At 38.7% G+C, this 17,941-nt stretch overlaps 2 protein-coding genes across 3 annotated transcripts; both read left to right on the top strand.

Annotated features, from left to right (window-relative positions):
• Positions 1 to 4,945: 4,945 nt before the first annotated feature.
• LOC123771665 (active regulator of SIRT1) lies at positions 4,946 to 17,313 on the top strand. Of its 2 annotated transcripts, none has more exons than XM_069324398.1 (5): positions 4,946 to 5,415; positions 8,650 to 8,798; positions 9,817 to 9,933; positions 12,619 to 12,828; positions 14,559 to 14,697. In XM_069324398.1, the coding sequence occupies exons 1-4, from the start codon at positions 5,361 to 5,363 to the stop codon at positions 12,772 to 12,774; spliced, it is 477 nt and encodes a 158-aa protein (XP_069180499.1). In that variant the 5' UTR covers positions 4,946 to 5,360; the 3' UTR covers positions 12,775 to 12,828; positions 14,559 to 14,697. The 2 variants fall into 2 exon arrangements, with proteins under 2 accessions (XP_069180499.1, XP_069180498.1); XM_069324397.1 differs by having other exon boundaries at positions 4,948 to 5,415; positions 13,842 to 17,313.
• Positions 14,528 to 17,313, top strand: LOC123771658 (nicotinamide riboside kinase 2-like). The gene has a single exon (XM_045764285.2). It carries the CDS (start codon positions 14,528 to 14,530, stop codon positions 15,227 to 15,229), a length of 702 nt encoding a protein of 233 aa, XP_045620241.1. The 3' UTR covers positions 15,230 to 17,313.
• Positions 17,314 to 17,941: the final 628 nt, after the last annotated feature.

Below are 17,941 nucleotides of genomic sequence, written 5' to 3'. Positions count from 1 at the left end.
ATATATATATATATATATATATAATATATATATATATATATTAAATACGTTCTATATATTTTCTTATTCTGTTTGTGATTTTTACAATTAAACATTTATAAAAGCCTCTTCTGTATTACTTACAAACAACATTTACGAAACATGGATGAAACACATTTGTCAAAGTACCGTACTGCGCCTTTAGGACCCCCTGGTCAACCACTACCCATCCAAGACCCTCTTGGTCAACTACTGTCCATTCAAGACCTTCCTGGTCAACCATTATCTACCCAAGATCATTCTGGTCAACCACTATCCCCCCAAGATCATTCTGGTCAACCATTATCCACCCAAGATCATTCTGGTCAACCACTATCCACCCAAAATCATTCTGGTCAACCACTATCCACTCAAGACCCAACTGTTAAAAGCCTACTCACTGATTCGACGCAGCAGTGTGGGCTACAAATCCGCAAATACATTTTATCAGAGGCCAATATGCCCACTGATAGGCTCTTCCTTTACATATTTATTTGGTAAGCAAATCCTTAAACTGCCCATGGTAATACATAACATCTCCAATCATCCCGAGAGAAAATCTAAGTACCTAGCAAAGAACTTTGCATTATAACACCTCACATGAAGAATTCTCTCTCTCTCAAGATGTCTGAAATAAGCAGCCCAGCCAAAACTTCACAACGTGACGAACTCACCACAAAATACACTACTCTATTTTAATACAACCTGCATCCGCAGTCAACTCTACTAGTGTTGCCAGGAATACACATCAGCAACAAAAATTAACTACCCCTCTAAAGCATGAACGGTATGCACGATATATAACATGCTAATATAAAATTAACATGATAATATTTAACATATGTGGCGCTGCGGTCATACATTTCAGGCCGGGTTCTGCAAGAAATATATAGTAAACATAAAATAACAAAAATAATATAAATATGTATTACAAAATAAATATCATTGTAATAAAATGATTACTCTGTTTAGATTGAGGGTTCCTCGGTATAGTATAAGAAAAAATATTTTAAAGGGTTCCGCCATGGTAAAAAAAGGATTGGAAATAAAATAAAATGAATAAATAAATGTTTATTCAGGTAAAGTACATACATACAAGAGATTTTACAAAAATTGATAGATTTATAGATAGAGCTAGTACATACAATGCCTAAAGCCACTTGTTGTTGTTAAAGATTCGCTACCTGGAACAAAAAGTTCCAAGTAACACGGGCTATGGTGAGCCCGTAGTGCCTTCTAAAGCCACTATTACGCAAAGCGTTTCGGGCAGGAAAAACATTAAAGACTAAAACTTAATACTAATTGAGATTAAAGTATAAAATGTATTGAGAACAAATAAAAATAAAAAAGGGGGGAACATGGCTGAAAAAGCAGCACAAATACAATTAGGTCGACAAACAGCGTTGTTTAAAAAAACAGACATGGGTTGACAATATAGGGGTAAAGTAGGTTACAGGGAATTTATTAGGTAGTGCTTCGTTTTTATCTTAAACTGGTTGAGAGAGGTACAGTCTTTAACATGGTTGGGAAGGTCATTCCACATTCTGGGTCCCTTGATTTGTAGAGCATTTCTAGTTTGATTAAGTCGTCCTCTTGGAATATCAAAACTGTATTTGTTTCTGGTATGGTGCTCATGGGTTCTGTTACAACCTTCAATGACGCTTTTGAGGTCAGGATTGGCATTACAGTTCAGCGTTTTATATATGTATAATACACATGAGAGAATGTGCAGTGACTTAATATCTAACATATTCAGAGATTTGAGTAAGGGGTACCGAGTGATGTCTGGGGCCAGAATTGGATATTGTCCTAATAGCAGCTTTGTGTTGAGTAATTAGAGGACGTAAATGATTTTGGGTAGTAGAGCCCCAAGCAGAAATATCATAGTTGAGATATGGATAGATGAGGGAGTAATAGAGCGTCACCAGGGCAGGGCGGGGTACATAATATCTGATCTTAGAAAGAATGCCAACAGTTTTTGAAACTTTTTTTTTATATATTTAGAATGTGTCCCTGGAAATTCAGCTTGTGGTCAATGAGAACGCCAAGGAATTTGCCATCTATTTTGTTACAGATTTGGGTATTGTTTATTCGGAGATTCATTTGATTAGAGGATTTATTGCCAAACAGAATATAGAAAGTTTTGTCAATGCTAAGGGTGAGTTTGTTGGCAGTTAGCCAAAGATGGACTTTATTGCATGTGTGGACTTTATTGCATGTTAGCCAAAGATGGAATTACTGCATGATTACATAAGCCTCCAAAGGAGAAGCAGCCTACGCCAGTTTTGTCACAATACGAGGCAACTTATTATCATCCATTTATCTCACACGCATCACAAAGATACACAACAAAAAATATGTCAACAATTATCCCGAATGACTTGCTTATTCTTTGCCAATCCTTTATCTATCCTAACATGGGTCAAACAATCTTTCCTCGCAAGGCACTCTGGCTTCTGAATTACAAACACTTGTGAGTACAGGAAATCTGACTAACAACTTACCAATCACTGTCATAAACAAACCTGGTAATACAACTGCTGGCTTCTCCACCTGGACACTCATCAACATAATAGAAGCTATACCACTCTGGTTAAGGCTGAATTAACCTCCACGTGATTATAATATAAGGTGTACATAATTAACAGAGGCTCACAAGTTCAAGTTCAAGTATGTTTATTGAGACAAGAAAGAAATACATCTCAAAGGGATAGAGTAGCTTAGGCTATTTCTACCCCCCTAAAGAGGCTCACCTTGTATCTATAGTCTTCTGAGGTAGATGTTGAAGCTATCCTAGGCTTCGGAGACAGATGAGGGATGTAGCAAAAGACTGGCAAGGCCTCGGTGTACTGCCAACAGGCAATGTTATTGCAAGTAAAGAGCTTGGATTCAAGGGGATCTGCTCAGCACTATGTGCTCTCTCTGCCGGAGACCAGCTGTCTCAGGAGTAGCGCAGCCAATCTCCGCAGGGAATAACCTGAAGGCGGGAGGTGCTCCCACCAGAGGCCAATTTAAATGTGGTTCCCTCTGCACTCCCCCCGTCCCTATAACGTTAGTGGTATATTGGAGAAAGCAGCACACTAAATATGATAATGCTGATAACACACAGAGTTACAGCCCCGCTCCTGTGTCAGGTAAGTCCACTACGGGCTCACCATAGTCCCTACTACTTGAAACTTTTTGTTCCGAGAAGCTCAATCTAAACCAGCAACATGGAGAAATCAGCTCTTCGAACTATTTCAAGGGTAACTTTCACTTTAAGGAAAGGAAGGTAGTAGTAATTCAGTTGTATAAATCTATGGTGCGGCCCCATTTGGATTTCTGTATCCAAACATGGAGACCCCATCTTCAGAAGGACTTAGCTGCTCTGGAGAAAGTGCAACACCGGGCAACAAAAATCATTCTAGAGCTAAGTTAACTCTCGTATTAGGAACGGTTGAGGGCCGCAAGGATAACAACACTGCAAACCAGGCATGACAGGACAGATCTCTTTGTAGCTTTTAAAATACTGAACAATTTGATAGATAATGATCCTGAAAATTTCTTCAAAAGGTCAGATGTAACACAAACAAGGAGCAACGATTGCAAGCTCAACAAGCCACAATGTAGGACTGAGAAGAGATGCTTTTTAATAATAATAATAATAATTTTTATTTAGGCAAAGGTACATATATAAAGAGATTTTACAAAATTTGTTGGCTTTATAGATAGAGCTAGTACATACAATGCCTAAAGCCACTATTACGCAAAGCGTTTCGGGCAGGAAAAAAACACTACTGACTAAAGCTTAAAACTAATACTACTGACTAAAGCTTAAAACTAAACTTTTCCCCCCATTGGCTTATAAACTTATGGAACCGCATACCCGCTGAAACCGTAAATGCTAAGACTTGAATTTGAAAATACAAATGGAGGGGGGGGGGGGGACCTGCAACAAGCCGCCAGCTTCCTGTGCCTCGCCAGCTTCGAGGCACTATAGTGTCTGTGGTCCTCAGGTAAATAATCGCCAACAGAACCTAAACACCTAACCTAAGGGAGCATCCAATCCCTCGATCGTCATCCCTCCTTAAACAACAAACCTAATCAATGCCTAAATATGCACAGTATGCTAATATATAACAATATTAATTTATTTTTGAGAAAATTCATATTTTGAATGAACAGCATGTTAAACTTGATGAATGCGTCTTTGGGGTCGACCACTGGATGGAAAGGCTTGGTCTGAGGACAGGTTGTATAATTAAGAACTGGTGCCTTGTCAATCCTTCCTAGCCAGAATCGAACCCGGGCCAAATCGCTTGTGAAGCGCGGGGCGAGTGTTACCACTGCGCCACGGGGCTTGTTTAATTAATGCATATATTTCATATGGCAAAGTGACACTAAAATCTATATAACTAAAACTCACACTGTATCTTGTACTACCTACTTCCCCAATATTAGTACTTAAGACTAATTAAGTACAGTACTTAATCTTTACTAGTGTAGTCAAACGCCAGGCGAGTGTCTTATCACTACACTACGGGGACTGGATTAAAACGCTATGCGTAATAATGGCTTTGCAAGAATGTAAAAATATCACTAACGTAATCTCACCAACCAATTGTACATTCTTGTAAATAAATTATTATTATTATTATTATTATTATTATTATTATTATTATTATTATTATTATTATTATTATTATTATTATTATTATTATTATTATTATTATTATTATTATTATTATATCTTGGACAACGTTATGTGGATTCCAATGCAACTGAAAAATAAACAAACGTTGTTGACTCTAGCTGTTGGTAAATACATCAAAGTGACAGATAAAATAAGATGTACAATTATTTTTTCCATATATTAGAAACCAGATTAAGATTATAAAAGCGATTATTGCTTACGAGAAGTTATGGGTCCGGGAGCCACTGAACATGTGGCGAGGCTCAGCTGGTGGCCGCAGCCGGGTGGTCACCACAACAAACACCGCTCCTGCTGCCACCAACCAGACTCCTCCAGCTGTTTCACCCTACTCCAGCTGTCTTACCCTCTCCTCCAGCTGTCTCACCCTACTCCAGCTGCCTTAAACCCCGCCAGAACCTCACCCTAAACTACTACAGGGTGACTGGTGGACAGGAACGAGTCAAGAGCTGGTCTGAGCATCCTCTCTTGCGAGACTCGAGGAGCCAAGAGGCTGTTTGGGATGAGCAGAGAGCGGTGCTAGCAGCGATAATGTGCTAATCTTGGGCGGCAGGTCAAACATTACATTTATTTCGTATTCTAAAGCTTTTTACATGTGTGTTGACTCGAATTATTTCATTGTTACGTTGGAAGAGTGGGAGCCACGTCTGAGATGTCTTGGTCACTAGTCAACAGGGGCTTAGACCTGTTTGACAGTGATTTGTCTGGTGAGCTAAAAGATATTCTGTTCTCTATTTGTTTGATAATGTAAGAGTGGTAAAACTATTCCATTGATTTTGTAGGCTAGTGGGAAAAATGCTTAATGTACCTTTTTTATAAATTTCAAATTGATTATGGTTATAATGAGCACAATGCTGGAGACTGATCCATCTTGGAGAAAGCATAACATTATATAAGAAATTCATGTTGGTTTTGCATAATGAACCCTATTTCAGAGAAACAAACAATTGTGGCTACACACTTACATTGCTTGGAGAATTAAAGTTCTATTATTAGTCAGTGCTAAATCCCAGTGGTCCTCTCAAAATACTACTGCAGCTCATGAAATAATTCCTCTTATCAACATTGCAGCTGTATGGATGTCTGGCTCTTGCATTGCCTGGAATACCTGGTTGATGGGGTTCTGGGAGTTCTTCTACTCCCCAAGCCCGGCCCGAGGTCAGACATTGACTTATGAGAGTTTGGTCCACCAGGCTGTTGCTTGGAGCGGCCCGCAGGCCCACATACCCACCACAGCTAGAGTTGCTAGAAAATGTATTGAGTGTTTACTTACTTGTAAAACCACAATGTACTTGTGGTTGTACAGTATGCTTACCACAGGCAGCCTTCAACTGCTCAGATTTATATGGTGCCCCACCAAATATATTGCCTAAGGTTACAAGGAAGTTAGATTGATGCATTTTTTGGTTTGACCTTTTGGGAGAAAGAGATGCGGGAGGGGGGTCTAGTCTTGACCTGGTCAGAAGTTGAACCTTTGGTGGGTTCCTGGTGTGCTCTTATGTCATAGTGATCATTTAGCTCTTGCTCCAATGAGATTCATTGGTTTGTGGGAACTATTTTTGCCTGCAGACGAGGAGTCGCAATAACGTGGCTGAAATATGTTAACCAAACCAGACGCAAGAAAGTGAAGGGACGACGATGTTCGGTCCATCCTGGACCATTCTCAAGTCGATTTACAATCGACTTGAGAATGGTCCAGGACGGACCAAAACGTCGTCGTCCCTTCACTTTCCTGTGTGTGGTTTGATCAACATATTTTTGCCTAACTGGGCTGTGGATGTTTGGCGTGGTGAAGGAGGATTTGCATTACTTAAGTGGTTGCTGGCCTTCAAGCCGGGAGCTCAAAGATGCCACTTGTTGGTGGCTCTGCACACTAGGGGGTATTTCATTCTCAGTTTTAGAGTGAATCAATGTGTTTTGAGAATCATTTGTGGCATTTGTTGGCTGTTTTGGTGCTTCATTTTCATGAACTATGCAGTTGTCTGTATTGTCATGTCTACTTTCTTGTTGCTTTCCCAGAGAGTTATCATGACAATTCCCTGCTTCATTTGCCTCTTTGAAGGAAGGGGGGGGGGAGGGGTGAAGGTTCTGGCTTTGGTCCCCAGTAGGCCAACAGAATGCCCATGCCTCGTGTGACCTAGTAATGGAAAGCTATCTCAGTGACGGCTTCAGAGAGCCATCAGGGCTTGCCCAGCAAGAGGTATTTTCACTACATTCAATGCCAGTTTTATTGTCTGACTGTCCTCTTTCCTGAGGAGATGGTGGTGGTGGTGTAGTGAATGTTGGCAGTTGTGTGATGCATTTTTTCAGGATATTACAACAAATGTTCTAACTGAAGTTTTCCTACTTCTTCCTTCAGTGGGATTTGGAGGGCAGGGTGAGGCACTCTTAGGTTGGGTACAGCTTTGGTGCACCCATTTTCCAAGCTATTGCTGTTTGTCTGCAACCCCTCTTTTAGTTTAGGTTGGAAGTTACCATTTGCTTTTAAAAGGCCATAACTAGGCTCTTTGCAGCCTTTTCTTTGTGGGTTCCCAACTACCTCTCTACTTTGCTCCCACATATGAGATATGTTGGATGCAAGGATGATTAGGTTATCTAATTTCTGAGAGTCCAGGCTCATCAAGGATACTTGCATATCCATTTATCATACCTTCTACACTAAATAACATTTATTTTTCACACTCCAGCAAAGCACCCATAGCAGTACTGTACCACTTCTTATGACAAAATATGAGTGCCTCCCATGATTCTTCACGTAAAATATGTTAAACATTCTCTCGCTCTTAAACTGATTCCACTTATTCCTTACCACTGCTTGTGCACTATTCACACATGTACTCGCTATGTTCATAATATTCTGTAAAGCTCATATACTGCAGTATTTATATATTTTGTATGTAATACATGCATGGCAAAGGCACCAGTCATCTGCCACATAAGCTACCCTTTTTTTGTCTACAAGATTATTAAATATATATTTACTTATAATTTGAAAAAGGAAAACACAACCTAGTGTGTAAATAGGTACTGAATTACTGGCTGTCCCAGAGCTGGGACAAGAGCTCGTAATGTAACTTTAAAATGCCATATGAGCTCGTATCCCATTATAATGATTATGATATTCTGTGGACGCAATACTTGCTGAAATAATAAATAGAATGTGTTGGTGTTGACATTGTGACTTGTGCCAATTCATTGACAGTCTAGAATTTCAACAGTATAAACTTGTATACTGTGATTATTACAGTACTGTAGTAATCATAGTGAAATTATTACAGTACTGTTATAATTATTACAGTACTGTAATAATCGTCTACCCTTCTGCACCTCTGCATAACATTTCAATAATCCATATACTGTATACTATATGTAGTGAACACTGGTTTGCAATCCAAATGGTTCCCTAGTGACTACTGGCATTGGCCACTTGAATGTTCGGTCACTTGTTTTATGGCAAAAATTGAATGTTATTATCTAATTCTATTGTACAAGGTTGCATGTTGTGTTGGTATGTTATGGCATTTTCAATTTATTTGGAGACATTAGGTTTTGGTGGCCAATCACTGGTACTTGTGCTTCTATGGCACTGGCCATTTAATGTGGTTTTCAATAATACATCTTTCTTACTGTCGTTCTTAGCTATTGTGCAGCCTTAAGCTACAAAAATCTTGAATATTTTTTAGTAGAATGAACAAATGTGGAAAACAAATGCTCCGTATTTTGATTGCAATTGTTCTTTTTAGTTGCTTTCCATATGTCATTGTAGTATACAGTATTTTTTTCTCAGGTGGCTGATGATCAATTTTGTAATAGAAATAGTATTTTATCTTTAACATTTATTGTTTTGGAAAAATGTTTCTGCACTTTTCTACTGTAGGATCTTGGTGCAAGATAAAGACCCTAGTGAATGCATAATGTTATCCATTACTGTATATCCACAGACAAGAGTAGTTGCCAATCAAATGTTAATGGTAGTGCCAAGTCTGTGAATGTTAGTACTCAGCGTCACGGAATCAAGAAAGCAGCAAAGCAGAAGCAGAAAGCTCAAGCAAGGAAGAAAAAAGCCAGTACTCAACTTATTCAGAAACAGGTTTGTATAGATACCTAATTTATATTTACTGTAACTTCTCAATAGGTAGCATAAATATTTTTAGGATCCAATTCGGTGGAACCTTGAGACCCACAGAATTTGACAGAAAGCTCTGCTGTACCAGACACTGGTTGTGGGATAGGAAGCAATGTGTTATAGCATCAGTGTGAAGTCAGTTTGGGGTCTGTATTGTGGCCTTTGTTCATAATACAGTACTGTACGTTTATTACAACACTCTTAATACTATTTGCAATTTTAAATTATTATGCATATTGCTTCCTTTTTGAGGAAAGTCTTGTTTTATTGGATTATTTATTATTTTTCTCAAGATGTTTGTTAACCCTAGATTGTACTGTATTTTTCACTGGTATCTTGAACTGTCAAGTTGTACACTGGCATTAGTTAACCAAATAATAAGTATATTATTATTCTCAGAATGTTAGTGGTTGTGTCTAACTTACAAGGGTTAAGGAACATATAATGCTTGTTGGGAAATGAACTGTGTGCGGCTAATATTTCCCAAGGATTAGACAGCCAGATTAGGACTTGTTATTGGCTGTAGATGTTGAGCAAAAAGGCTTAAACAAAAATTCAACACATTATTTTTACAGCGTTGCTGCTTTTCTGTACCTAAATGTTTCTCTTTTTCTCGTCCTAATTAATTTGCACTTTTTGATGTCGTAAAATTTCCCTTTCTGGGTAATTTTGTGTTCTTGAAAATTATCCTCCCATTTGTTCTCTAAATGTGTACTACATCACTACTTTACTGGTCACACAAAAGACAAGCACATGCAATAGGATAACCAAAGTACTATTCCAGAAGTTAGTACATTAGCATTTGGTTAGTGCCTGTTGAAATTATATCTTCAGTATATCAAAGTTTAGTGCTTTTTCTTCATAATTATTTTACCTTTTGAGTATTTAAGGTTTAAAAATATTGCTCGTTCTTCTTTTGTGTATTGTTCATTGCTCATTCTTCAAATAAGAAAAATATTTAGAGTAATTTAATATTCTACAGGTAGCGAGTGCCCTCGATGAATACAAGAAATATGCACATGTTGATCGCACACGTGACAACATTAAGTTTCTGAAAAAGATTGACAAGAAAAGGGCACCCGCAGAGTATATTGAACAGGTAAGATCGCATTTTCTTGATAAGTGATCAGTGGAATTTATTCCATTAATCCTTTGTAGTGATTTTCTATTTGATTTTGATTTGAATGGCTACTAATTTTAATTTTAATCATGCTTCACAAGCAGTTTGTGTTTCTAATCATTGGAATTTTTAGCCTGTCCCTGTTGCCTGATTAGTTTTATAATGGGACGTCGAGATAAGCACGGTCCAGAGCTCTCACCTATTATCTCACAATTACAGTAGTGAACCAACAATTATTTTGTCTCACGATTTAAATGAGGGAATTTTTAAATTCATGGATGGTGAAATACTACAGAAATTGTTGAAATTCAAGCCCATATGCACTGTCTATGTAAAACATTTACAGGAGTATGTAGCACTGGCATTAAATGGCGGGGGGGTGGGGTGGGGTGGTGGTTAGTTATTATTTAATTATCAACCTTTTAGAAAAATATACCTGCCTAATTCGATCAATGTTCTAACATCTGAATTAAGATATACTTTAAAGATGATGCTACTAAAGAAATAATTTATACAACTAAGAGTAGAATTTAGATGGATACAGTTAGCTGTTAGTGTCGTGATGTTGCATGACATCACATCTGACTCGACTAGCTAACTGTTGCTAGGTGAAGCTCACAATCTGTGAACCCTAAATAACTTACTAGGTGATAAAATGGTGGATATTTTCCACAACCCGTACAGTTTGTCAACAGGAATACATTGAGAAAAGTTGTCAAAGCCACTTCGTCCACAACTTTTAAGAAAAAAACCAGCGTTGAATGTAATGAAACGCAATTTTCTGGGTGAGACCAGGAGGCTCCCCAGAGGCTCCCAGAGCTTACTAGGCTGATATGCTAAAGTCAGACTTTGGCATCAGTCATGTGTATGGAGTTCTGTGGGCCTACCAGGGACCACGAGCCAGAACCTGGCCCCCTCAGAGAGGCATGAGGAGCAATGGCCTATAGAAACCCCCGTGTGGTTGGAAGCATTCTATGTCTGCCATCGACCAGGTCAGGCACCCAGAAATGTAAGCATCCCAAAGCAAACCCCTATTCTAGTGAAAATTTTGCTACCAAAAGCCGAACAAGTGGATAGAACTCCCCTAAAAGACTATATACACAGGTTATATACAAGTATCTGCATGTTTTGTTCACCATAACGAACCACTAAGTTGCTATTATGAGTCAAAATGTAACGAGGAGTGACCGCCTCACACCAGCCAGCCACTCGCTCCCTCCCTCAACACCTCACTCGCCCACATTCTCCTCCCACCATACTGTTTTTGCTTTTATTCACTATATACAGACGTTATATATAAGTATCTACATTCGTGTTCACCATAACGAACCACTAAGTTGGTATGCTGAGTGGCAGTGGCAGCCTGCCACTGGCTGCCACTCCCTCCCTCCCTCCCTCACCTCACCTGACTTGCCACCATTCTCCTCCCACCATACTGTTTTTGCTTTTATATACAGATGTTATGTATAAGTATTTACATGTTTTGTTCACCATAACTGTACATCTAAGCTTGTATGGTGAGTAAAGGCACAAAGACGTAGCTACTCGCACAGTCAGCTGGTGGCTGCTGCCCTCAAGGCCAGGCGCACTAATATTTCTCCTCCAACAATGGCCACCAGTAAACATGATAAGTCGTGCAGACGACGCACCGCCCTCACCAAAATGGCGGCTCCCAACCTACTCCTCTTGCTGTTTATACCCTCTATACACACGTTATATATAAGTATCTACATTTGTATTCACCATAGCGAACCACTAAGCTGGTATGGTGAGTGCAGTCAATAAAAGGTGGCCACACACAGTCAGAAGACAACGCCACTACCCTCCCTCCCACAGCATTACTACTCCCTCAATGGAACACAGCGCTAAATATCACCACAATCCTACTATTATCAGAACCTTGGTCAGTTTTATCATAGTCAGGGGTCTTCTGTAATAATATTATCGCTACATAATAGCATGAACAAGTATATTGTGGCATTTTTAGGCGATGCTGTGGTCACAAGCTGAACTGCAGTGCTGTGAGCTCATGCCAGGCTTGGTAGCTCGCTCAATACTGAGGCCCCTAACACCCGGGAATTTGGCCCACGATTTTTTAAAAAAATGGCGTCTGTTTACAAGAGCCCTGATGGTGTGGTGAACCCCGTGTATCCGCGGGCCGTTTAAATCTTGCGTAGTACTCCGAAGTACCTAGAACTCCATACACATGACTGATGCCAAAGCCTGACATTAGCATTTCAGCCTAGTAAGCTCCGGGGAGCCGAAGGGTTTCCCCCAGAAAATATAATGAAAAATTCAACAGAGGGAGAGCATTAGCTTGTAGATGATGCCAAATCAATGAGAGAAAATGAGAATGAATTGAGTTGGACTGTACAGTATTATGCTGCAAGAAGACCCCTCAAATGGCTAGTAAAGTAGGCATAAAGCACTACATCTCACTCCCCCGTAACTCTGATTGGTAAACATAAGGAAATCATGGTAGAGGATTGGCGGGGGGAGGGTAGTTTCCATGTTGAACAAAGGGGGTTTCCATACTGCAGCATGAAGTCTGCATGTATTTTCTGGTTCTGGCTGAGGTTTGTGCTGCTGTAGTTTAAAGTGAAAAGGCAAAAGTACTGCGGTAGAACAGACAAGCAATGGTAAAGCTATTCTATGTTTCCTCAGATTGCAAGTCATCACTCTAAAGAGTTGGATAGGAAGGGTGGTTGTCCTGATCTTGGTCAGGGGCAGAAGAGTAAAAAACGTGGTTCAGAAGAAGCTTCTGTTTTCACCGATGAAGATTTTGAAAAGATGAATAAAGAGTGGCTGCGTCTCTACTGACTTCCTCAATCTCCATCAGTAATCTCCAAATTTGCAGATCCAGTGCTTGGAAATGTTCGTAAGGTGGTTTTGTTAGTTAAACGTGTTGCATGGGTGCAGTCGGTTTACCCTGAAAATCCTGGTAATTCTTTCCATTGTATTGCTATACTTGTATGTGTAGATGGAATGATTGTAGATATTTGTGCAGTAATAGTGTTGCATGCAAACACTGACAAATATGATTGACAATTCCACTGACAAATATGATTGTTTGTGGAATTGTAATCAAGATTATTTTTAACTAATTGCATGAATTAAACCATTGAATTCTATAAAAGTATTCTATACTGAAATTATATTTAAATGCATTAGCAAAACTAAGACTAGCAACTTGTCAGTGAGCTGTTGGAATTGTTTCCTTTTTAGTTGCATACCTATATTGTGCATCTAGTCTCTAGGTTTTTATTTCAACAAAAAAAAAGTTTCCTCTGTAACTTGTAGGGTAGTGGTGAAGGTGTCTTCAGTGTATTGTAGAGAACTATTGTCCTTAATATTACCTTCAGTATTGGCTGCATATCCTCATCTTTTATTAGACATAGTTAACAATGGATTTAAAAGGTATGGCAAAGTATTAAAGAACACTATGAAGCTCGGTTGAAAGATGGCTATATTGATACTGTAGTAGGCTAAGACCTGAGGTTGTAAATTCAGGCTCAATTGATTTGACTGGTGTGTGTGGTTTGTTTTAGATTGTATCTATTTATCTCTTTATATTTTCTTTAACTGCTTGTATATGCTAAAATGGTAATTTTGTTCCCCCTAACTCACTTTTGATCTAAACCCGTAAGAAATGGCTTTGAATGAAAGACTAACTGGTAAAATTGTTTTGTTTGTCTTTGTGAGTTGCCTTGTGATAGTAACAGTGTGGAATTTCCTCTATGGCTCCGAGTACGATCTGTATAACCTCGTGCCATCACCCATGTATGCCTTTGTCATTATCAGATATCTCTTTCTTATTTTGTCACTTGTTATTCTTTGTTTTATGATTTATGCCTGTGTTAATTCCAATTCTCACGCTTGATTTTCAGGGTTGGCACGGTTAATGGAAAAGAAGGCAAAGGTTCCATACGGTGGATATTACAAATGCCTTGAATGTGTGATTGCAGAAGTTGTTTAACTACTGGGAGATTATCATAACAACTCGTGGGAAATACTGGTGTACATGCGAGATCTTTTTTTAAGGACTGTTGATGCAGATTCCATAAGACGTCAATGTTTGGGAATGACAAAGTGATCGGCGAGTGTGTGCTTGGAGTGGCAGCTGTTGTTGTCTCGTATTACCTTATTTGGGTTGTTGGATTACCTTTTGTGGATGAGGATAGCTCCTTAAGAACATTTTTTCCTGATCCTCTGATAGCCATCATTATCCCTGCTGTTATTCTTGTGTTGCTTTTAACTCTTACGGGGATTTACATTGTTGGGGCCCTGTATAAGGCTCACAAGATTGAGAGAGAGAAATTGGATTAGTCATAAAATAGATGTTACTCAGAGATTGGCATCCATTATATTTTTTGTTTACATGCATGGTATGTTTAACATTAATCACTTAGTATATATATTGTATGAACTTATTCGTCTTTGACATGGCATAGGTTAATATTTTTTGCATGTCATGGACAAAATAATAAGATATTTTTTACCCTGAATAAGTTATCAAATACACGAGTGGATATTCACAATTCATTGTGTTTTATTACTTGTTAGAGCTTTAATCATGTCACGCTGGCTTATTGTTGGTATCTCAGGAGCTACAAATAGTGGGAAATCGACTCTGGCCAAGAAATTGCTGGAGGTCCTCCCCGACACAACAAGAATCATCTGCCAGGATGACTATTTCTACCCAGAAGACTCTCCTCAACACATTCCCTGTCCAGGAGGCTTACCTCATCACAATTGGGATGTAATTTCAAGTTTGGATATGAACAAGATGATTAGGGATATTACAGAGATTTTAAAGTCAACTCTCAAACCAAATATCAAAACAGCAATTTCAAAGACAGATGCCAGTGAGAGAGGTCTCTCATGCTTAAATGACTCTCATGTTAGAAATTTACCAGTTTTGCTCTTGGAAGGATTTTTGTTATTTGGTGATGATAAATTGGCAGAGATGTGTGACCTTCGATACTTCCTCACACTGAATCACAAACTATGCTGGGAAAGGAGAAGTTCTCGTATTTATAATCCTCCTGATCCTCCAGGTTACTTTGAACACTGTGTTTGGCCAATGTATGAATCGCATTTGAAGTATGTGAAAGAGCATGTTCCCGATTTGAAATTTGTGTGTGGTAAGGGAGATCCTTTCCCAGTAATACACCAAGAAATATTGGCAGCCTCAAGATCTCTAGGATATATGCCTAATGATCAATTATTACATTACAATGATCTTAATGGATTAAAGCAACATAATGCAAGCTGAGCTTAACTCTGGTCATTGTGAAACTTGTATTTATATGGGTTTCATAGTCTTGTAATCCACTACATTGGTATATTTAGCCTTATGAAACCGCTCAACATAATCATGAGTAATTGCAAGTATCCCACTATGGATACCTTATGGATATGCCATGTTCATTTTTCTTTTTTTTTCTTGAGGTAGGTTTCTGTTGAGATCTTGAATGCCTCATCATATTGACTTGAAACTTAAAATACTTTAGTTAGACAAAACAAAATATGACATTATTGACGCTGACAATGTAGTCTCATAGTAATATTTGAATTTCTGCATGATGTCATCTAGACTTAACAGTTACAGCATTTGCATATGAAAACTAAGGTTCTCTCTGTAACTGCATTATGGCCAGGTGGGAATAAATGTTCATACTGGTAACAAACTGCATGCTCTTAAAGGTAGCTTGTCCCCTTGGCCTTCCTCCTACCTCTGTAACCAGCAGTGGGAAACGGCTCTGGAGGTTATGTATTGGCCACATATACCTCGCTTACGGGCAGTTAATGGAACACTGTCCTGCTCCTTATTGTCAGAACTACTGTGTCCCACTTAGTTGTTGTTGAATGTCCTGGTTTTCATGAAGTTTGTGTCTTGCTACTCGACTGTTCCTCGTGGTCATTTGTCCTTCGATAGAATTCTTTGTGAATCGGATTCCTTTGATATTGTTCGCCTTGTGCGCTTTTGTTTTCAAACCGGCATCCTCGGTGATATTTACAGCTTTTTGAATATCCAGCGTTATGGATGGTGCTGCATAGTCTCCCCGGCTTGGTGCCTTTTGATAATTAGGTGTAGGACATTAGAAACAGATTCTTTGCTGGGCACCCAGGTGTGCCAAGAATCTTCTTGTTACTACTTTTGCTGTTCCTAAAGTGCCAGCCCATTGTGCTTTTGCAGTGCAAATCTATCTGCGTCTACCTTGCTGCAAAAACACAAAAAATCGGTGTTAATTAGGGCAACAGGGCAGAGGGCTACTGCAGTATGAAGGTATTGTGGATGAAGACTTGTGCCCATTACTAGTGAGAGCTGCTATTTAAAACCTCTGCATCAGGTGCTGACAGGTGTGTGGCAAATGGCCTCATGGTGTAGTGTGGCTTTGAGACACATTGCAGCTATTTTATTTATGATAGATGTGTTTCGGCTGCATTGCGTTTGGGCTTTAGATAGGGCTTGTCTTTGTGCTAAGGCTGCAATTGAAAGCCACTTGGTTCATGCCTAGTTGTGCTTGCGGGAGTCGAGGTCTGGCTCTTTGGTCCTGCCTCTCAACTGATGTACAGATTCCTGAGCCTACTGGGCTCTCATATCCACATTTGAAACTGTGTTTGGAGTCAGTCTCCACCACATTACTGCCTAGTGCATTCCATCTGTTAACTATTGACACTGAAAAAGTTCTTTCTAATGTCCCTGTGGCTCATTTGGGTACTAAGTTTCCACCTGTCTCTTGTTCACGTATCATCCGTGTTGGTAGTACAGTGCGAGTGTGTGCAAAAACCTGTCCAAGTGCACACTTGGGTAATTACACGTAGAGTACTGTATATGGAAAATATACTGGTATCAAAGATAGTCTTCTATAATAGTGGTTTATGAACAAATAATTCACAAACCACTATTATATTACTACTATGTATAAATAGCTTACCTCTGAATGTTGGTACCGTGTGACAATAAATTATAAATGTATAAATTTATGGTCCTTGGAGATGGCTACTTAGGTAATCATAATTTTCAAACATTCTAATATGCATTTTTGGGGTATCTTCAAGAGATAATTGAGGATAACATGTAGTGTATGCAGTGTTTAGAGCACTTGCAGTGATTTCAGTGATAATCATTTAAGTAGAACTGTTTATACAGAAGTCTAGATTTTTTTTATATACAGTATATATAACGAGATCCACTCTGCTTTGTTTTCAAACCAAGTTTAGATCACAATAGTATAATTTTCTTTTAAAATTTCTTTTTATTGTTAATTTTTAGTATCAAAATGTTTTTGTATTGAGGTTATTATCAATTGAAAATAATTGATGTAAACATTTTGTAAATAAATTTTGAGTTAAGTATTCTTTTAATCCACCTTCACTAATGAAAATTAATACTCGATAAGTGTTTTGGTGGTTTCTTATTTCTTCTTCCTTGTCCTTACATTGACTTAGAATTTTTTTAAGGCATATTTACACTATTGTGGACTTTTTATTCAGTGTGTACTGCAGCATTTGTGTCTGAAAATAATGTTGAACTCTAAAATAGTTGCATTTTTGATAGGTCTCTTAAATGATGAATTCTAAATCTACCGGAAGGAAAGTCAACCTTTGCCATACCTTCAAGGAAGGAGACACATTAGTTAAGAATACATCTACAATCCTACTATGAATTGAGAATAATAAAGCTTGCCATAAGCTCGTGGTCCTCTGAAAAGTACTAAAAAAAATACTCTGAAACAGTACCAAGAAAGGCTGCTGACAGGTTTCATGCACATTGTGCAAGAACCAATCATCTGCAGGCGATGAGTCACAATAACGTGGCTGAAGTATGTTGACCAGACCACACACTAGAAATTAAAGGGACGACGACGTTTCGGTCCGTCCTGGAAACTTGAAACAATCGACTTGAGAATGGTCCAGGACGGACCGAAACGTTGTCATCCCTTCAATTTCTAGTGTGTGGTCTGGTCAACCAATCATCTAA

The sequence above is a fragment of the Procambarus clarkii genome, chromosome 14, assembly GCF_040958095.1.
Source record: "Procambarus clarkii isolate CNS0578487 chromosome 14, FALCON_Pclarkii_2.0, whole genome shotgun sequence".
Lineage (NCBI taxonomy): Eukaryota > Metazoa > Arthropoda > Malacostraca > Decapoda > Cambaridae > Procambarus > Procambarus clarkii.
The sequence above is the reverse complement of the archived record's forward strand: the minus strand, read 5'-3'. Positions and strand labels throughout refer to the sequence as shown.

Excerpts from the sequence above, each read along its gene's own strand:
- LOC123771665 (XM_069324397.1), top strand. The coding sequence starts at position 5,361 with ATGTCTTGGTCACTAGTCAACAGGGGCTTAGACCTGTTTGACAGTGAT. Across the intron at positions 5,416-8,649 it reads GTTTGACAGTGATTTGTCTG|ACAAGAGTAGTTGCCAATCA; the intron begins GTGAGCTAAAAG and ends GTATATCCACAG. Across the intron at positions 9,934-12,618 it reads CCGCAGAGTATATTGAACAG|ATTGCAAGTCATCACTCTAA; the intron begins GTAAGATCGCAT and ends ATGTTTCCTCAG.
- LOC123771658 (XM_045764285.2), top strand. The coding sequence starts at position 14,528 with ATGTCACGCTGGCTTATTGTTGGTATCTCAGGAGCTACAAATAGTGGG.